The 22,941-nt window shown below is 39.3% G+C and overlaps 1 protein-coding gene across 1 annotated transcript; it reads left to right on the top strand.

The window, feature by feature from the left end:
- The first annotated feature begins 2,249 nt into the window (after positions 1 to 2,249).
- Positions 2,250 to 18,919, top strand: LOC121372144 (probable insulin-like peptide 7). The gene is made up of 4 exons (XM_041498413.1): positions 2,250 to 2,531; positions 7,174 to 7,279; positions 16,207 to 16,385; positions 17,567 to 18,919. The coding sequence occupies exons 1-4, from the start codon at positions 2,489 to 2,491 to the stop codon at positions 17,791 to 17,793; spliced, it is 555 nt and encodes a 184-aa protein (XP_041354347.1). The 5' UTR covers positions 2,250 to 2,488; the 3' UTR covers positions 17,794 to 18,919.
- Positions 18,920 to 22,941: the final 4,022 nt, after the last annotated feature.

Raw genomic sequence — 22,941 nt, 5'->3', positions numbered from 1 at the left:
TTTTGCCGTTAGCAGTAAAGGATCTTTTATATGCACTAAACCCACAGACAGGATAGCACATACCGCGACCTTTGATATACCAGTCGTGGTGCACTGGCTGGAACGAGAAATAGTCCAATGAGGATCGATCGTAGACCGATTGCGCATCAGGTGGACGAGAAGAGGGGGGGGGGGGGGCGACTATTGGTGTGTATGTGTGTGTGCGTGCGTACGTGCGTGTGTGTGTGTGCAACCCGCACTATGTATGTATGTATGTATGTATGTATGTATATATCTATGTATGTATGTATCTATGTATGTATGTATGTATCTATGTATGTATGTATCTATGTATGTATGTATGTATGTATGCACATAAAAATAAAGAAAAAAGGTGTGATTGGGAGGGGGGGGGGGTGTCATTGCCCCCGTGCCCCCTTCCCTCCCTCGCTACGCCACTGATTGACCAACTGTTTGTAGTAGCTCAAACTTCAATTAACTTTTATATACATATTGCAGTGAAGACCAGAACCACACTGCATATATACAGACACTGGTATAGATATAACATATAACATATATATAATATATATAGTCGTTAAAAAGGGTTTAAAAAGTGGTCGATCTAGGATTGATCCCCGTTGGTCGGCCCATTGGGCTCTTTTTCGTTCCAGCCGTTGCACGACGACTTATATATCAAATGCTGTGGTATGTGCTATCCTGTATCTGGGATGATGCATATAAAAGATCCTTTGCTACAGATGCAAAAAAAAATATGTAGCGGGTTTCCTCTCTAAGACTATATCTCAAAATAACCAAATATTTGACATTCAATAGCCCATGATTATTAAATCAATGTGCTCTAGTGGTGCCGTTAAACAAAACACACGTTAACTTTAACACTATAACGGCTGTAAATTCAGGACATTTTTCCAGACAAGGCTGGACACACCACATCTTCGCAAGTCAAAGGAATAGAACCCTTCACTTCTGGAGATGGAAGAAGAAGTTTGTTTTGTTTAACGACACTACTAGAGCACATTGATTAATTAATCATCAGCTATTGGATGTCAAACATGTGGTAATTCTGACACGTAGTCATCCCTCTGCATTTTTCCTAATACAGCAAGGGATCTTTTATATGCACTTTCCCACAGACAGGAAAGCACATACCACGGCCTTTGACCAGTTGTGGTGTACCAATCAGATGAATGGATCCACCGAGGTGGTATGATCCTGCGACGCAAGCACCTCAAGCGAGTACTCAATGGACTGAGATAACCCCCCCCCCCCCCCCCCCCCCCCCCCCCCCCCCTTGCGCAGATGGATTAACCACAGTCTGTGACAGATTAATTATTTTGGAGCTTTGGTAGGACCACAAAATGACCCAGTGGGTTCATCTTGGGAAATCGATCCTATGACATACAGAAATGTCTACATACCGGTCGAAGATTACTCTTGTAGACGTATTTCTACCTATTGTGAAAACCTATCAAGTATATTAAACACCCACTGTCCAAAATTGCATTTCTCTATTTGATTTTAAAAATAATAAGCAAATGCCCTTATTACATACAGCTGCAATAAGACCCGTTTTCACTACAAAAAAATAAAACTCAAACAATTCTCTCTCTCTCTCTCTCTCTCTCTCTCTCTCTCTCTCTCTCTCTCTCTCTCTCTCTCTCTCTCTCTCTCTCTCTCTCTCTCTCTCTCTCAACATTGCATAAGAAAACGAAATTTCTAAATCAGTTTCTTGTGTCTAATGCTAGTGTCAGACTGTCAAATGTCACGACAAAATTGACCAACTCGACAGTTGCGTTGTAATTTCCCCAACTCTCGACTTTCGAAGTGTGCGCTCAGATTAACAACCAATGTGTTATATGACGAGAATCGACTAGCAATTGGACAGTCGTAGAAGTGGCGACAACAGAAAGTTGGCCATCCTTCTGCTGGCAGTTGGTAGTCTGAGCCTAGTATAATACAGGTACACGCCATCAACTTCCAGCTTCGGCATTTTTGACCTTGACAAGTAAAACATGTCCACAACCACTAAGCCTAATGAACAGTTCATATCAGAAACATTCTAGAACCCCTGACCGCTTTAAACATTCAGCTTCCACTTGCAATTGCGTTCTTGGCATGATATTTGCACCCGGCGAACCGCTGGGAACCTCGTGTCAAGGCCGCGGCGATGATCATTTCCCCGTTCGTTGATAACTCTCTATTTAATTAATGGGCAAAGCGCACCACGTGCTCTAGGTGTGTGCGTGTGTAGCTCGTCTTAATAACGCCAATGTATTATACAATAATGCAAGGTGTATTTTTAAAAGTGCCTTGTCATCAGTACTGGTTGGGATAAATGTCTTACGCCAATAGGCTGATACTTTTTCTTGAGTGGATGGAATCGGAGGAAAAATAATTGCATCTCTTGAAGATGATGACACTTTTGTTCCTGATACATTTGGAGAAGAAGTATTATATACCTCAGTGAACAGGTGAACAATTCCACATGGCTTTCAGCTACCGTGTTTCAGAACTTTTCAACATTACAGGTATTGCCGCAAATTGGAATTTCATTGGATACAATGTATAATATTTAGTTTTTTTCTGTTTTCGAAGGTAATGATTTAAATGTATGTGTTTAAAATCATCAAAATTAAGGAGTTTTGGCAACATATAAAATAATTATACTAGAGATTTTAAATATATGTTATTTTCTCGGTCCTTTAATGGATTTAATTATGGTTATTGATAATGAGTGAGATGGGATGGCGATAGATGAAGTGGACATCAGATATGGCATACACGCCTTGTGGCATGTAAAACAAAAATACTTTGTGCTAATAATTACTTAATATAACTATGAAACAACTATAGACCTATGTAAAAAAAACCCACCTATATTATCATCCCCCCTTTTCCAAGAAAAAAGAAAAAAAAGAAAAAAAAGAAAAAAAAAGAAAAAAAAAAAAAAAAAAAAAAGAAAAAAAAAAAGAAAAAAAAAGTCGGTCTCTTGTCAAACCAAAGTTCTAGAATTAAAGGGGCGATGCGGCTCTTTTTGGTTCCATGGATTGCAGAGAAAAGGTGGGTATATTTAGATTTTTATGTCCTGCTCATCTGCCTTGGTCCAGCCTCAATGGCCATGGTGCCACCTCCCTTGCCTTGGTACCCTAAATATTTTTCTTTACATTTTCCATATAGTCACGGCAATTTTTATTACTTCGAATTTGGCCGCAGATATTTTAAAAACAATCCATGCTACTCATTCAGAACAACAGGACCTGTTTTAGAAAGAAATTAAAGAAAGCTCATAGTCGAAGCCAATATAAAGACCATTTTGGCTTCAAATGCGATTTTATGTTCTAGCAAGAAACACTCAGCAATAATTATACTGCGAGGGTCAAAATCGACACGCACGATAACCAGAGAAAAATCAAAACAAAACAACAATCAAAATGTATTCATTTTCTTATTTATTAATTTCATTTCAACTTATTTTCGTGCATATCCGATTAAGATTCAAGCACGCTGTCCTGGACACACACCTCAGCTATTTGGGCTGTCTGTCCAGGACAGTGGGTTAGTTGTTAGTTGGTTAGTGGTTAGTGAGAAAGAAGAGGGTGTAGTGGTCTTACACCTACCCATTGAGCCCTTAAGAACTCGCTCTGGACTGGAGCCGGTACCGGGCTGCGAACCAGTACCTACCAGCCTGTAGTCCCATGTAGTGGCGACAGCGGGTTTTCTCTCAAACTCTGTGTGGTCCTTAACCATATGTCTGACGCCATATAACCGTAAATAAAATGTGTTGAGTGCGTCGTTAAATAAAACATTTCTTTCTTTTTTCAGTATGTATCAATTTAATTTTAAATATTCACATTTACACTAAGAAGAGATACATTAATAATTAATACATGTATATGACAATAAAAAACGTAAAAGTAAAAGTTTGTTTTGTTTAACGTCACCACTAGAGCACATCGATTTTGACATTTAGTCTTAGAAAGGAAACCTGCTACATTTTTTTCCATTAGCAGCAAGGGATCTTTTATATGCACTTTCCCCACAGACAGGAAAGCACATACCACAGACTTTGTCCAGTTGTGATGCACTGGTTGGAACGACAACCCCCCCCCCCCTAACCCTAATCAGTTCAATAGATCCACCGAGGTGATTCGATCCTGCGACGCAAGCACCTCAAGCACCAACAGCGAGCACTCAACCGATTTGCCCCGTAATGCCATATTAAATATCCAAATGCCTTAAATGATATTTGACACGTAAATATTATACTGGTCGTGATTAATACAGCATTGTTATAGCTAGATGGTATTTGTAAACTTGGCACTGTTAGTGGCTCATTTGCTTATTTTGATGACAGACACGTATTGAAGTATGTAGTCCAGAGTAAACCCAAACAAACCGGTATGCCAGGTGTTCAAGGAGGCATGGCCTGTGACATTGGCGATTGCCAGGGCTGCGTTCAGTCAGACCGAGCGAAAAAACGTCCGCTAGACCGGTTTATGCGCTTCACGTTAAACCAAATGGCCACGTCGGGCACCAATCAAATAGTTCGCGAACGTTAGCGAAACGTTTACTGGTTGAACTTGGGGCTGGAGATACACTGGCGTAGCGAGGTTTTATATTGGGGGTGGTGGGGGAGGTGGGGGGGGGGGGGGTGGTGCAATCCACTTTTGTGGGGGGCGAACCCAACCTATTCATGCATGTATGTATGTATGTATGTATAATTTTATAAAGTTTAATACAGTAACAAAAAAATAGAACAAAATGTTTGATGTGGGAGGGGGCATTACCCACGTGCCATCCCCCATCCCCTCGCTACGCCACTGAGGTGATAACAATGCAAATCGAAGTCAAACAGGACTAAATGGAACATTCCTTCATCCAAACATTTTGCTTACTTTAAGATATGCACGAAGAATTCCTTTTTCCATATTAAATTAAAGATTTGAAATTCACTGCGTTATCCATCTACATATTTAAACAAATCAACTGAAGTTTGGTTAATCTATAAACCTATGTCTGTATTAAGTTACAATAAAGTGAAACATGAGTCTGTGACGCTGAAACGGGTAAATACCCTCTAAAAATAGATTAGAGCTCGTCTCCATAACAGTTATTTCTCAGAGGTACATGTGTTTCTAAAAATATGGAAAATGCATTTCGTGATATTAGAAACATCAGCATGACCAGAAACACTTCAGATGTACGGAAATGGATAATCTAAACAATAAAATCTACGTAGGCCTAATGTCAGATTTCAGTTATCAAGAAAACACACACACACACACACACACACACACACACACACACACACACACACACACACACAAAACACAAAATCACCCACAAAACCCCCCTCCCCCCAACCCAAACAATAACAACCGGATCTAATAGTGAAAAATACGCGAAAGCGTTTAAAACTAGGGCCTCCACGAGTGCAAAATATTGGACTCGAGTACTCGAGAGTCAAACTCGACCAGGACCCGAGTACCCGACACTGACACTGGATGAATGAATGAATGAATGAATGAATGTTTAACGACACCCCAGCACAAAAATACACATCGGCTATTGGGTGTCACAAATGGTAAGTGCACTAGATGATGATGAGATTGAGGAATAAAGCAAAATACTAGCATTATACATCTTAATTCCAGCGCTGAACATGGATGCCAAATCATGCCATTGTATTGCATTTAGAAGTGCTGTGACGGACGGACGGTCAGTTAAAATGAGAAACAAGCACATGATCATATAATGATTGTGTAACTTATATCGTTGATTATCTACTGCTGAAATTATTGTCCTACTTTGTCCGTTGTAATGTAGTTGTTCATTGTATTCCACCCTGTACGGGTACTCGAGTCCTGTGAACGGACTCGAGTCTTGCTAGACCTGACTCGTGCCCGAGTAGCCTACTCGTGGAGACCCTATTTAAAACCTTGAGTATGTCACTTTAATTGTAACCCGTGTTAAAGCCAAACAGTTTGATCATACATATGCGAGCTAAATGGAGAACTGTTCTAATACACATTACTGACCAAACGTGAATTCGCGTAACAACACCAAAACCCCCAAAAAACTTCACCACTTGCAGATAACAAAAACACCTTTACCAAACTGAAGAATTGTTGGGTTTTTTAAAAAGAGAAACTAATTATCATGCTGTCTGTTTAGTTTGCTATGATTCGTTCATAACGGCTATTTCTGTGTTCTTCACTTCCATAACGAGGGCTGATAACTTCAGTTTTCAACAAAAAAAGAAGAAAAAAAAAAGGGGAAAAAAAAGAAGAAGAAAAAAAAAAACCCCAACAAAAAACCCCAACAAACAACAACAAAAACACACAAATAAATTAAACATTTTGTTTAACGACACTAATTATCGGCTATTTTATATCAATCAGCTGGTAATTCTGACATAGTCTTAGAAAGGAAGCCCGCTATATTTTTTCATTAGTGGCAAGGGATCTTTTATATGCACCACCCCACAGACAGGACAGCACATACCACGGTATTTGATATACCAGCCGTGGTGCGCTGGCTGGAACGAGAAATAGCCCAGTGGGCTCACTGACGGGGATTGATCCTAGACGACCGCGCATCAGGCGAGCGTTTTACCGGTAGGCTACGTCCTGCCCACTCAGAAAAAAAACACGTTTTATCAGTTAAGTAGTTCTGAAAGATAAATCCTAATAAAAAATAATATATATTTATATTTTTTTTTTTTTTTTTTTTTAATTATATACTTTTGTATCACCCCCCCCCCCCAAACAAAACGCAAAGAACAACAAGCAAACAAATTAATAATAATAATAATAATAATAATATATATATATATATATATATATATATATATGTGTATGTATGTATGTATGTATATATATATTAATAATAAAAACAAACACCTTCCCTCCGAACCTCCATTAAAACACACACGCCTGCATACACACGCACATGCACATACAACAAGATGCACATGTCGTAAAACATTTATTATGTATATAAAAGTTATATAGCATTTATAAGCAGAGCTTCTAGAATACGGTAGCAAGTGGGTTTTTCTTTTCTTTTTCACGGCCGGGCTTGTAAAAAAAAGTATATTGCCCATGCCCGACGGTTTTTAATAATAGTTAAAAACAAAATAATAAAAATCAAGTGTTTTGCTCATTCCAGATGCACGTTACATTAGAGGCCAGTCTGCAGTGATTCTTATGACGGTTGCCTTAGTGATAGTTTTGACGAAAATACCACACATCTCAGGGAGCGAACACGAACACAGGTAAGGCTCTCTTAAACTTTGGGCCGTACTTAAACTAAAAAACCAGAAAGGAAACGCATTTGTATTTGAGGCTAATATTGTAGTAACGGACATAATATTACAGTGGTGTAGGAAGGTGCCAAAAAGTGTGTATGTGTGTGTGGGGGGGGGGGGGGGGGGGGGCACACTTTTATATTTACACACTTTTACACTATTATAAAGCAAATATAAAGCAAAATATCTGAAAAGTGGGGGATCCCCCTTGCTCCCGCCCCCCACCCCGCTTCCTACGTCAGTATATTATGATTAAGGACCACACAGATACTGAGATCGGAAACCCGCAACCGCCGCACCATGAACTACTCTTTTCGATTAACAGCAAAAGCTATTTTATATGCAAACTATCACAGATAGCATAGTCGATACAACGATCTATGTTTTAGTTTTGATGCATTGGCTGGAACGAGAAATAGCCCAATAGTACCATCGACGGAGGTCGATCCCAGGCCAGTTCCGCATAAGTTGAGCGCTGTACCACTGGTTGCGCCCCCCCCCCCACCCCCATCCCTACCCCCCACCTAGACTAAGATACCTAAGCATTCCAAGAAATTACAGTTTAACGACACTACTAGGTCACATTGGTTAATCACTGGCCAGCTAATGAATGTCAAACATTTTGATAATTTCGATACTTTGTCTTCGAGGAACACCGTTACATTTTCCCATCAGCGACAAGGGATATTACGAACTTTCATACATACAGGACAGCACGTACCATGGCTTTTGATATATCAGTCGTTTGGCACTGGTTAGGAACAGAAGAAAACCAACTGGGTTCGATCTTATGTCCCAAGCACATCAAGCGAGAGTTCTTCCGATTGAGCTACTCCCCCCCCACCCCACCCCCACCCCCAAAAAAGCATTCAAATAATGCAAATTGTTTGTATCATGCGCTCATAAACACTTCCTTTAGAAAACATTGGTGAAATTTACGTCGTTACTTTATTTATTTATTTAAATTTTTAAAGATCACTATGAAAATGTGGAGGTTGTTTTCTTTTTAATTTGTTTTATGGGGTTGGGGGGTGGGGGGGGACATTGTGTATGTGTATGTGTGTGGTGTATGTGTGCATTGTGTGTGTGTGTCTGCATTGTGTGTGTGTTTGTGTTTGTGTGTGTGTGTGTGTGTGTTTCGGTTTTTGTGTGACATTTGTCTGTGTGTGTGTGTGGTTTTTGTTTTGTTTTGTTTTGTTTTGTTTTGTTTTGTTTTGTTTGTTTTTTGTTTTGTTTTTGTTTGTTTTTTGTTTTTGTTTGATTTTAAATATTATATACATCCCTGGTTATTAGTTGTTAGACAAATTCAGTTATAGCAGACTTCACTGTATGTAGAATTATTTATAAAGCTGAGTCTACAGCTATTAATAATTTATTTAATGTCTATAACACCTGATAATCTCACGAACAGGCAGTGATATATTACAGTCCCGACACGGCCACACGTTATATTTTACTCATGCAGTCACGACCGAACACGCCGCACTGATGACAGGATATGTAATTAACACAACGGCAACGGATGCAATCAAAATATTATTAATAAAAAATGCCATATCACCTTATTAATGCTTCCCACACTCGAACAAAGAAACTTGTTTAGGGTTGGACTATACCAAATAGAATTCTACAGGCGGTAATGTCAATGTATGTATTAAGCAATATTCCAGCCAAACCATTAGTCGACCAATAAATATGAATATTACCACATCTCCTAAAGTATCAACTCATGAAAATAGAACTTTTCATGGCCGGTTTCGAATACAACTTTTAATAGTAATAATACATATACATGTAGTTTGCTTGAAACATGTATATTTTATTGCATTTGAAACACAAATGAATCTCGCACAAGGTTTACAACTTACTAGGCCTTGCAAGATTGAATCTCGTCGGTAGACGTATTCTCTGACTGGGCTTTTCCCGTTCCAACCAGTTATGTCTGTGGAAAAAGTGCTTATAAAATAATCCTTGCTGCTAATGGATAAACGTTGGAGGTTTCCTTTAAAGACTGTCAGAATTTTCAATTTTCATTTCAACTTATTTTCGTGCTTATATCCAATTAAGGTTCAAGCACGCTGTCCTGGGCACACACCTCAGCTATCTAGGCTGTCTGTCCAGCACAGCGGGTTAGTTGTTAGTGAGAGAGAAGAGGGTGTAGTCTAACACCTACCCACTGAATCGTTACAATTGGCTCTGGGTTGCGAACCCTGTACCCACCAGCCTTATGTCCGATGTCTTAACCACGACATCACCGAGGTCGGTATTATCAATTGTTTGACATCCAAAGCCGATGATTAATGTGTTCTAGTGGTGTCGCTAGACAAAAAACGTTTGTCAGTCTTATTAGCCATAGGAGAGCAGGTGGTAGCCCAGTGGTAAAGCGTTCGCTTGATGCGCGGTCGGTCTGGGATCGATCCCCGTCGGTGGACCCATTGGGCTATTTCTCGCTCTAGCCAGTGAACCACGACTGGTATATCAAAGACCGTGGTATGTACTGTCCTGTCTATGGGATGGTGCATATAAAAGATCCCTTGCTGCTAATCGAAAAGAGTAGCTCATGAAGTGGCGACAGCGGGTTTCCTCTCTCAATATCTGTGTGGTCCTTAACCATATGCCCGACGCCATATAACCGTAAATAAAAATGTGTTGAGTGCCTGGTTAAATAAAACATTTCCATCTATTAGCCATAGGTTGTGTATACGACACTAAGACACCGATGTTGCCTTGGAATAATAGAATACTGAGTCTTGGTCCAACGTAATGACTGCGCTCAGATCCATTAGAAGGCCCGGCTTAAAGGGACATAACCTAGTTTTTAAACACTAAGGCACATTTTGGACTATTATAGCCGTTTTTTAACAACCGAAATCATACTTTATTTAATTTTATGGTTTAGATTATCAATTTCCGTACATTCAAAGTGTTTTTGGTCTTCCTGGTGTTTTTAATATCACAAAATGTATTTATCATATCTTTTAAAACGCACGTGCGTCTGAAAAGTAACAGTTATGGAGTCGAGTTTTAGTCTATTTTTAGAGGCAATCTGATTAAAATTAGCTCTACTGGTCTACCAGTAGATCTAACAACATTAGATGGACTCCCATGGTCAGGTGACATTTCATCTATAAATAACAATTTAAATATCGACCAATTACACTTCGCCTTTTATAGTGTTATTCGGGAGCATACAAATTCTAAAAATATCGGGCGAGACTTGTTGGTCTATTTCAACATTAAAAAACATGGGGAAAAGTGCAATAATAAACTCTGGATTGTATACTAGTATAAACAGATTTTATGGCTATACCATCACGTTTTTTTGTTTTTTTAATTTTATATTGAAATTAGTTTCTGGCATACTTCGTAATTCATCCGAATCATTTCGTATACCCTCGGTATAATCCCGAATGTTTTTAAATTCTTTTCAAATCACTGGCATGATTTTGCAAGTAAGGTTTTGATTGGTCGAATGAAAGGTCAACTGGACATGAGCTCCAACGTGGTGCTGTTAGATCCACCGGTTATAGTAATTAACCAGTGGAGCTAATTTTAATTAGATTGTTTTTAGAGGCTATTTCACCATTTCAAAGTCACAGATTCATGTTTCACTCAATTGTGTTACAGGTTTGTAGATTAAATAAATAGGGTTGAAACTAGGATCTGTCCCTTTAATACTATACATATACAGACGTCCAAAAAACCCACAAAAAACCCCAGTACCAAGAAAAACATATTTAAATACGTATATAATTTGGATAAAGGAAATAAAATGATGGTTAAATATGTTTGTGCTTTTATGGAATGAATTTTTTTTCACAACATGCCATAAAGACCATTCTCATGAATATATATAATTATATATATTTTTTTAAACAAGCAACATATTTTGGGTTTTCTTCAACAGTCTTCAGAGTCTTGGCATAGTTTCCTTTGGACGTCAATATATGGTTGCATAATAAAAACAAGGCACGGGATGCTTGGATACCTTTAGGCACTCGGTAATTCTGAATAAAATAGTTTTTGACATTTACAAGCATTTGCCATGATTACTTACTTATAGAATTTAGGGAATTCCATTTCAGAACATTTTGTTTGCGATTACCCCTAACTCTACAAACTAGGGTACTTTGCGCCGTAGGAGCGAAACGTGACCCAGTGGTACAACACTCGCTCGCTGTGCGGTCGGTCTGGGATCGATCCCCGTCGGTGGGCCCATTGGGCTATTTCTCGTTCCAGCCAGTGCACCACGACTGGTATATCAAAGGCCGTGGTATGTACTACCCTGTCTGTGGGATGGTGCATATAAAAAATCCCTTGCTGCTAATCGAAAAGAGTAGCCCATGAAGTGGCGACAGCGGGTTTCCTCTCTCATTATCTGTGTGGTCGTTAACCATATGTTTGACACCATATAACCGTAAATAAAATGTGTTGAGTGCGTCGTTAAATAAATCATTTCTTTCTTTGTTTCTTTCTTTCTTTGCGCCGTTGTTGTCAATCGGTCAGCCCTCCCCCACCCCACCCAACGTTCGCTTGCTTCCGCTGTGGCTGAAATAAAAAGAGTCAAAAGTTGCAAACAGTGTTCTAGTAATTGGATAACGAGGCATATCATATAACCCTCTTATTATACGTAGATACAGATTTAGATTAAAATGAACCAGAATGCCTCAAACTCTTAATTACTTGTGCGTACCTAATATAACGAACGGCATCGCATTCATATCAACACCACATTTGTTAATAACATAACCGGCATACCACTTTAACATGGGTCAAATTCCGACATTACCTCAGTTAAAAAAATGCGGATAGTAAAGCCAACTTTGCCAAAAGGTAAGGTCGAGGTTAGTCCACAAATGGTTTACACGAAAGTGAGATGTGGTATCTAGAGGAAACTTCCATATGTTTTTTTTTTTTTTAATATGGAAAATGTTTGGCTGAATTTAGAAATTGCATGTAAACACTAAACAAAGGCGAGTTTAAGAGAGGTGACCAAGGGGAACTCCCCCCCACCCCCCCATGTTTTTTAATATGGATAATGTTTGGCTGAATTTAGAAATTACATGTAAACACTAAACAAGGGCGGATTTAAGAGAGGTGACAAGGGGAACCTGCCCGCCCCTCCCCCCAAAAAAAACCACACAAAAAAAACAACAATTGTTTACAATTGTCATTTCAAAAGTGCAGTTTCAAGGAGTTGGTCCATATTCTCTTTTCACTCATATTTCGTCGTTAAATAAACCATTTTCTTCCTTTTGTAAGACTATAATATATCAAAATTGCCCAAATTTTAAAATCCAATAGCCGATGATTAATAAATCAATGTGCTCTAGTGGAGTCGTTGAACAAAACAAAACAAACTTTAACTTTAACTTACCCATCCCCGCCCCCATCTAATCATTTCTGAAGCGTTTCCCATTATTTGGCCGTGATTTAATAATTTATCATTACTTTAACATACCAGGCATAAATAAGTGTCGCTTTAAATGAAGTCGAGATATCAAAGATTTATTTTGCACGTGTACCAGCACATGTTTGTAACGAATATCCAGGAACCGTGCCGTACTTTATCACATTGATATACTCGTATATAATATGCCATGAAAACATTCTCATCTTGTTAATATCAAGAGCAGGATGCAGGTCAAACGTATGCAATAGGTCGCAGATTCCAAAATTCTTGGAAAACCAAACGTTTTCCAGTTCTTGGCAAAGTACTGTCCTGTGTATGGAATTTGTTTGAATCATTGTTGTAAAGCAGAACATCCCCTGTCAAAGTTGGAGATGCACCGTGAAATATTTACGGACATTTCATTTCATTTCAAGTTATTTTCGTATTTATATCCAATTAAGGTTCAAGCACGCTGTCCTGAGCACACATCTCAGTTATCTGGGCTGTCTGTCCAGGACAGTGGGTTAGTAGTTAGTGGTTAGTGAGAAAGTAATGGGTGTAATGGTCGTACATCTATCTATCCATTGAGTCGTTAAAACTCTCTCTGGGTGGGAGCCGGTCATATCCCCAGACTATGTAATAATCTATCACTTAATAAGGAAACACAGCTACATGTTTTTGATATTTATATATCTAGTGTGTTAAATTATGGATGTGAAGTATGGGGTTTTGACCCAGTTCATGATGTAGAAAAAGTTTATATGGATTTTTGTAAAATGATATTGAATGTGGAAAAAAGGTACAATGAATGCAGCTGTGTTAACAGAATTAGGCAGATTGCCTCTACATGTAGTACGTAAAGTAAGAATTGTTAAATATTGGTTGAAGCGTTTAGAAACGAATAATTGTATCTTGAAATCAATATCTGATGATAGGTTAGAAAGTCGGGAATCTTTTAACTGGCTACACCATGTAAAACATTTATTATTTTCTTTAGGATTTGGAGATGTATGGTTTAATTATCAAGTTGATAATCATGCAATATTTATAAAAAGAGTTAACATGCGCCTGTCAGATCACTGTATTCAAGAAATAGACAAATTGTTGAACAATTCACCAAAATGTAATAGTTTAAGGTATTTAACAGATACTTTTTGTTTACAATATTATCTGAGGTTATTTGTTATTCATCTCTTATCACAAAATTTCGTGTTTCATCGCACCAATTACTCAATGAACAAGGAAAGTATTGTGGAACTGAACGATCACAGAGAAAATGTCGTATGTGTAATCGGGATAACATTGAAGATGAATTTAATTTTATTTCAATATGTCCATTGTATTTGCATATTCGCGTATTGTATGTAAAAGAATACTACTGGTTAAGACCGTCTGTTTTTAAATTAATACAGTTACTGTCTGTTCAGAATAGAAAACAACTTTGTAACCTTGGAAAATATTTAAAATATGCATTACATTTAAGATCGCAACATGTATAACTGTCCATCCTCCAAATACACATCCACTTGTTTATGTTTATGCTGATGATTATTTATATATGACTTATAATATTGTATATACTTGTATGCTTATGAGTCACACGACTTAAAGGAAATAAACTACTACTACTACTACCGGGCTGTGAACCCAGTACCTACCAGTTTTATGTCCGATGACTTAACAACACCACCGAGGACGGACAAAAAGCAGCAGCGATTCTGATTGGTAGAAATATGTGATTCTGATTAATTATTTGTGCAAATACTTTCATTCATGACCAATAAATAAATAGGTCCACTCTTTTATTTAGTGTACAGCTGTTATGCAGTATACACACGATATTGAAAAAAAAGAAGAAATTTTTATTTAACGACGCACTCAACACATTTTATTTACGGTTATATGGCGTCAGACATATGGTTAAGAACCACACATATTTTGAGAGGAAACCCGCTGTCGCCACTACATGGGCTACTCTTTCCGATTAGCAGCAAGGGATCTTTTATTTGCGGTTCCCACAGGCAAGATAGCACAAACCATGGCCTTTGTTGAACCAGTTATGGATCACTGGCCGGTGCAAGTAGTTTACACCTACCCACTGAGCCTTGCGGAGCACTCACTCAGGGTTCGGAGTCGGTATCTGGATTAAAAATCCCATGCCTAGACTGGGATCCGAACCCAGTACCTACCAGCCTGTAGACCGATGACCTAACCACAACGCCACCGAGGCCGGTACACGATATTGAAACAAGTGCAAAGTACCCCCAAAATGGAACTGCGATTTTCAGCAAAATCAGGGTTGTTAATAAAAACATTCATCTGACGCCATATAACCGTAAATAAAATGTGTTGAGTGCGTCGTTAAATAAAACATTTCTTTCTTCCTGATCCAGTCCAATCTAATTAAAATTAGCTCCACTATTACATGTGGATCTAACAGCAGCCTGTTGGAGCTCATGTCCAGTAATTGGTCGATATTTAAATTGTTATTTATAGATGAAATGTCACCTGTACCTGGAAGTCCACGCAATGCTGTCAGATCTACTGGTACACCCAGTAGAGCTAATTTTATTCAGATTGGATCCAGTTGTATGTTATTTAGTATAGTTGTTCCTCGGAAAGTTAAAAAAAAAAAAAAAAAAAAAAAAAAAAAAAAAAATATATATATATATATATATATATATATATATATATATATATATATATATATATATATATATATATATAACTGTCGCAACATTTAGGGGAGGGGCGGGGCCCCGCTCCCCCCTTAGATACGCAACTGAAGGTGGTGGTGGAAAAGATCCACTGAGGTGATTAACGCCAGTGGTGTTGATAATGAAGACGAAGGAAATGTTTTATTTAACGACGCACACAACATATTTTATTACGGTTATATGACGTCAGACATATGGTTAAGGGCCACACAGATATAAAGAGAGGAAACCCGCTGTTGCCACTTCATGGGCTACTCTTGTTGATTAGCAGCAAGGGATATTTTATATGCTCCATCCCACAGGCAGGATAGTACACACCACGACCTTTGTTACACCAGTTGTGGAACACTGGCTGGAACGAGAAATAGCCCAATGGGGCCACCAACAGGGATCGATCCTAAATCGACCGCGCATCAAGCGAGCTCTTTACCACTGGGCTACGTCCCGTCCCCTGTTGATAATGAGATCAAAGGCGTGTGCAATAATTTTACGGTGTGTGTGTGTGTATGTGTGTGTGTGTGTGTGTGTGTGTGTGTGTGTGTGTAGACTGTGGCGAGGGAAGTTTATGTGAGGGAAAGGGGAGGTCCAGTCATGCTCTCCCTGGAAATATAAAGAAAAAAAATAAAAGAGAAGAAAATTGGCCCCCGGGGGGCGGATGGTGGGGGTACGGCGGTCGTCATCTGAACCCACCAGCCTACTGAACATCCGCCTACTGACATTCCGTTTCTCTCTCTCTCTCTCTCTCTCTCTCTCGAATCGTTGATGATGTTTGGTGTCTGTGACAGGGTTCGGGATGCGAGCGGAGAGACGTTGATGGAGGTGTGGCACACGGACTGTCACCGCGTGTGTCGTCACGACCTCATCGAGCACGTCGACGTCGCCTGCAGGTACGACCCCTACAGAATCATCGGCAAGCGGTCCGTGGACGCCGTTATGGACCCGAGCAGTCATTCTGAACATCAATGTAAGTAGCATTGCTTTCACTTACCTAGATCATGGAGGTCTGTAGACGCCATTATGGACACGATAAATTATTCTGAACATAGCCTACATATACATGTAAGTAGCATAACTTTCGCTTAGCTAGATCATGGAGGTTTGTGGACGCCGTTATGGACCTGAGCAGTCATTCTGAACATCCATGTAAGTAGCATTGCTTTCGCTTAGCTAGATCATCGTGGTATGTAGACGCCGTTATGGACCTGAGCAGTCATTCTGAACATCCATGTAAGTAGTATTGCTTTCGCTTAGCTAGATCATGGAGGTCTGTAGACGTCGTTATGGACCTGATCAGTCATTCTGAACATACATGTAAGTAGAATAGCTTTTGCTTAGCTACATCATGGGGGTCTGTTAGACGTTGTTACGGACTCAAGCAATCATTCTGAACATTATAAGTTTGTGATCTCTTTTTTTTTGGAGGGGGGGGGGGGGGGGGGGGGGGATTATAGGTGTTTGACGGGATGTTACAGTGGCTGTTTTATTTGTGCTTTTTTCTGAGATTGGAGACTAGGGGTCACAAAATTACATATTTCAAAACAAAATTTGCCAAATTGCTAACAATATTATGTTTTGTTTGTAATAATGACATGGATGGAACGAGGTTGGTTTGCGTTTTCGTTTGTTTGTTGTCCACATCCCCATCCCAGTGTTTTGTCTCCAATCACGACTGGTACTTGTCTCTTGTGGCCATCCGTATTACACACCTGTCATTTCCTCGTCATTTTCGAGCTGTCAGCTTATGCTAGACTCTGACTATCAAACTGTCACGATTTGTAATTGTGCTGAGCTCTATGTTCCCTCAGGATGAAGGTTCCTCAGCTCTATGTTCCCTCAGGGTTAGGGTTAGGGTTCCTCAGCTCTATGTTCCCTCGGGATTAGGGTTCCTCAGCTCTATGTTCCCTCTGGGTTAGGGTTAGGGTTCCTCAGCTCTATGTTCCCTCAGGGTTAGGGTTAGGGTTCTTCAGCTCTATGTTCCCTCAGGGTTAGGGTTAGGGTTCCTCAGCTCTATGTTCCCTCAGGGTTAGAGTTAGGTTTAGGGTTAGCCGAGGGAACAGACAGATGGGGAAACATAGAGCTGAGGGAACATAGACATGATCATGTCCAATGAGTGACATAACTATTAAACTGGTCATTTTATTTCAGCTCCATCACAACAACCAACAAGAGCCCCTTCTCTGTTTGTTGCAAAAGACACGTCAGCCTCGTTTCTGAAGAGCTACAAACTGAAACGGCAGGCTCATTCGGTTTACAAACGATCTATCATGGACGAATGCTGTGTAAGCAAGGCGTGCTCCTGGGAGGAATTCGCAGAGTTCTGCCACGTGGGCAATCGAAGGCCTGCCACACATGTTACAATATGTTATCCATGACGTCACACGGGTTTTTTTTCGGGGGGGGGGGGGGTCGGTTTTTTTTTTTTCCAGCCTTGACTTAAAGGCACAGTGCCACGAACAATTAACCTACTAAACGGCCCATCACATTATTACCTGAAAATATAAGTAATTGGATTTGAACCTCAAAACAGAAGAAAAAAAATCAATTAGCTACACAGTCGTCGATATTATGCTAAATTACGGCGACGTAGCTATTAATCGGAAGGAGAGAAATCAAACCTGTTATTTTGAGCACAGGCGTGCGAGGTATTACATTTGGATTCATGTGACGGGCATTGCCAGTCAGTGTCGAAAGCAAGACAATACTTAACACGTGTAAAACTCTGATCAAAACGATGACATAAACTTTTCAAAACTAGAAATTGCCCAAAATATGTATACTGAATGTCTTTTGTAGTAGATCGATGAAAATGTGATAGACGGTACAATAACAGTATTTGGTATAATACGTGAATGCAATTGTATTTTATAATCAATTATTAGACAAAATAACCTTTGTAATCCGTGACACTTCGCCTTTAAAAATGTATTGAAATTGATCGCTGTTTCCTGTCCTGGACGAAGGAGCCGGCCTAGGCCGACACCTGCGCTCATGACAGGCGTGCGCTACAACAGCTTGTTCTGAATGTGCACGTTAAACCCTATGGCCTGACCCGACCTGATGGTTTAGTTTTTTTTTATAGAAAGTATGATAATGAATTGTAGATTGTGGACTTTTTAAAAGTCCGTTTTAAAGAAGTATGAAATAGCGAGATGTAGAGTCTCCTACATCCCACGACAGCTGTGTTTGGATCGAGAAAGAATATAAATACACACATTAAACAGATGGGTCCCTCATATTGAAGCCCCTGAAGTTAATGCAAAATTTGTATTACGAAAGTGAATTTGAGCGTGATATATTTTATTAATGCCACTATAACCACCAACACACGGGCCCCTAACATACCGACCCATAAAAAGATTGCATATAGTTGTCTAATCCTAAAAGAAAGAAAAAACGAAAGAAAAACTCTGTACGATTATAAAGTTGAGGATATTCTGTGTGTATTCGTTTTGACGGAGTACTATTACGCATACATTGTAATTAGGCCAAGTAAAAAAAATTGTTTGGTTCCTGTTACATGCCAAAAACAAATAGGGTAGGTAGGTAGGGAAAACTTCTTCCCCCCCCCCCCCCCCCATTTTCGAGCTAATATTTCCTGAATAGTATAGCAGATTAATATATTAAAAGCTCTTTCTTTGTGTTACAGTGCAACTGACAATACATACTCTAATGAGAATCATTAATTATTTTCTATAAAAAAAACCCATGTCGTAACCTAGTCAAACCACAATCGGTATTAATGTAAACACCACCCAAGTCTAATACTACACGGTAAGGTTATAAACTACGATAACACTAAAATAACACTATAATTTGTTCATTGGAAAAAAGTTTTAATATCAAAGGTCTGATCCACAACATGGTTACACCCCCTCACAACTACAGCAACAACACTGATCTTCCCGGCATATTTCATTGCCAGTATTGCAGTAACAAAATGTACATCATGAACACAACGAAGATGTCAATAAAAATTAACAAAATACGTTAACAAAAAGATCTCCATACTAACTATCCTCATAGCAGAGATATCAAAAGAAAACAACTATTTTCAGGAAAACAGTTTCCCTTTTGGTCGTCCATAAGGACACTGCACAGTATCTTTGCACTGTTGACAAAGAGGTAAAACAGGTTTGTATTTTTGCTTTTAAAGGTCTGATCCACAACATGGTTACACCCCCTCACAACTACAGCACTGCAGACGCTATTAAATGTGAAAAGAGTTGTCATTTCTTAAGGTTTTGGGTACTACCAGTTCATTTCAAATGCCATGGATATCATATTTAATAATAAATACAGGGGTTATTTGTCAAACAAATGCAAAATATTGATAGAGTTGATGTCTAAATATTTAATTTAAGTAATCTTTTCAGCATAATCGGCTATTTTCATGTTTACTCTTTATGTTTAACATTGAATCGTAACTCGGTATTTCTAGAAGTTCGATTACGTTTTAGGGAATTCCCCTACCAAAATAGACTGGACATTTGTATCATTCTGCTTTTTAACAGTAAACTAGCGTAACATTTTGAAGATTGGATTCACAAGTTCCGAGTAGTTCCGAATGAGTACGAGAACACGTCCGAGAGCATGTGGTGTCAATGGCGTCTTCCATTTACAGAGTAGAATGTCAAAAATGTGCTCATTCAAATCAAATATATTACACATGTATTTAAATCAATTTCAAATGAAACGACATTCAAGGAATCGGAACACCTCGTCACATTCCGCTACGCTTATATTTCGTGGAAATGTACGAGGAGTTCCGAATGGCTCTCGGAAGCTTTTCATTTGGAACTCTTCGGAAGTAAAATTGCGCGAAGTGTTCCGGGTCTTCTGGTAACGAGATCTTGGACTGACAGATCTCGTGGCATCTCTCTGCAGTTGTTGTTTTTACAGTCGACGAAAATTAGGATTGATATTAATGGATTATTAAATAAAACAGGTGGAAAAAAAAAGGGTGGGGAAAAGGTTAAAAAAAGTTTAGGGTCGGCACCAAAAATTTAGGGACGGTCGGGTAACCGGAACCAAACAATTTTTTTTACTACGCCTTATATATGTGTTATTATTATTATGTGTTAAAACATTTAAAGCCACTGACTGTAGTTATTAAACAGTGAAAACCATTTTTGGCTATTATAGCTTTTTAAATACTTTATGCTAGGCTCAGACTATCGACTGTCACGACAGAGTTTGCCAATTCGACGGTTGCGTTGCAAATTTCTCCTACTTCCACCATACGACTGTTCCGCTCGGATTAAGAACTAATCGGTCGTATGACTTGTAGCCTATACCACAAGAATCGAGTTGTAAATGTGCTTAGACTAGCAATTGGATAGTTGTGTCAGCTGGTATTCTGAGATTGCATAATTTTACTTAACGTAATACTCAACTTGCGAATTACTTATAACGTTTGCTAAATTATCAATTGTTGACAAGTCCAGCGTGTTTTTGTCTTAGCAGGAGCTAAAAAATTATATTATGCTAAACTAAGGCACTTACATGTAAAACTAGGGTGAATGACTTTAATTAGCAATATGTGTATGGATAGATCTCATGTATAAAAACACACACTCACTTATTGCAAGTTATAAATTAAACGTCGAAGGCGAATCCAGGTGGGGAGGCGGAGGGTACCTGCAGGGCTTCTAAATATGGTAGCCCCACTCCCATGGCTAATGATATTCAATGTTGGGCTAGTAAACAACTACTATTTCCATGCCCGACGGCTAGTGAAAAACGAATTGTCAAATGCTGCATTTAAGTATATTTTGTAAATATAAATATCCTGCCCCACCCCCACCCCGTTCCCTGAACATCTTAAAGTGCCTCTTTTTCTGTTTTTTTCTTTTTGAATTTTCATTGGGATGCCATTTTCACGAGTTTGTCCATGTGCTCTTTTCCCCTATGTCCCCCAATATTTCGTGGATCCGCCCCTGAACGTTCTTTATACTTGTGTCGTTGTGTGAGTCACGAGAAGAGTATGAAGAGTTTTGTACGAGCTGCTAACGAACATGTGCTATTATTATGGTGAATGGATTTCTTTGAATGTCATATCACAAACTGTTTCATGTCTTATAAATATTTGTATTCAGGTCCCATCAAAAATGATGAGGCCTTATTACTTTAACCACGGAATTATTTCCCGAGCAGGCCCGTAGAAACCGTGTGCGTGTGTGTGTGTGTGTGTGTGCGTGTGCGCGTGCGCGTTCGTGTGCGCGCGTCTCCCTCCCGCCAAGGACGAAACTACATCTTTTTGCCAACCTATATAAATACGTGGGCGGGACGTAGCCCAGTGGTATAGCGCATGCCTGATGCGCGGTCGGTCTACAATCGATCCCTGTCGTTCGGCCCATTAGGCTATTTCTCGTTTCAGCCAGTGCACCACGACTGGTATATCAAAGCCCGTGGTATGTACTATCCTGTCTGTTGGACAATGTATATAAACCCGCTAGATTTTTTCAATTAGTAATAATAGATTTATATATATATCTATATCTATCTATATATATATATATCCCTTACTACTAATGGAAAACATGTAGCGGGTTTCCTCTCTAATACTATAAGTCAGAATCATCAAGTGTTTGATATCCAATAGCCGATTATATGGCTTGAGCCTCTCCACCCCGGCTCACTATAGAGGCTGTTGCCCCCATTAGAAATTGAACCACACACCCCCCCCCCCACTCCCCCCACACCAGATATCGTTCCTACGGGCCTGCCACTGAGCCACACTTAGTGGCATGCGTCATTCTTTATACTTAAAGTAATGTTTTAACTTTGTGAATAGCTCTTCAGGCGTAGATATAACATTTACGTATTATAATAATATTATTTCAAGACTCACTTTTTTGCGAAGAGCCGCTATCCAAAAACTTTATTTTCTCGACCATTGTTTACGGGGTGTGCAGACAGAATGTCAACGGACAAAATGTCAGCTGTCAAAATGTCAGTTAACAAACTTGTCAATGGCCAATATGTCGACGAACAAAATGTCAATGGACAAAATGTCAACCTGTGTGTGTTTGTGTGTGTGTGTGTGTGTGTGTGTGTGTGTGTGTGTGTGTGTGTGTGTATGTGTGTGTGTGTGAGAGAGAGAGAGAGAGAGAGAGAGAGAGAGAGAGAGAGAGAGAGAGAGAGAGAGAGAGAGAGAGAGAGAGAGAGAGAGAGAGAGAGAGAGAGAGAGAGAGAGATGTTTTGCTCGAAAATACGTGCATTATACTGCATAAACAAAAGGTTTGGGCATAAGTTTGCCAACTAACTAGGTCTTCTCCTATATATACAAAATATAATGGCGACAATTACTTATAGTAATGTATACAATCATATATGTACACATGGGCGTCGATCGATGGGGGACAGGGGGGACTCACTTTTCAACGCCGGGGGACAATCTATATAAATGCCCCCCCCCCCCCACTTTTTCGTTTAACAAAAGCAACAACAACACCACCACCACCAACAACAGAGAGAGAGAGAGAGAGAGAGAGAGAGAGAGAGAGAGAGAGAGAGAGAGA

Source organism: Gigantopelta aegis, chromosome 4 (genome assembly GCF_016097555.1).
Source record: "Gigantopelta aegis isolate Gae_Host chromosome 4, Gae_host_genome, whole genome shotgun sequence".
Taxonomy (NCBI): Eukaryota; Metazoa; Mollusca; class Gastropoda; order Neomphalida; family Peltospiridae; genus Gigantopelta; species Gigantopelta aegis.
Note: the sequence above shows the minus strand (reverse complement) of the source record. Positions and strands in the feature narration are given on the sequence as shown.

Excerpts from the sequence above, each read along its gene's own strand:
- LOC121372144 (XM_041498413.1), top strand. The coding sequence starts at position 2,489 with ATGGCTTTCAGCTACCGTGTTTCAGAACTTTTCAACATTACAG. Across the intron at positions 7,280-16,206 it reads GGGAGCGAACACGAACACAG|GGTTCGGGATGCGAGCGGAG; the intron begins GTAAGGCTCTCT and ends TGTCTGTGACAG. Across the intron at positions 16,386-17,566 it reads CAGTCATTCTGAACATCAAT|CTCCATCACAACAACCAACA; the intron begins GTAAGTAGCATT and ends ATTTTATTTCAG.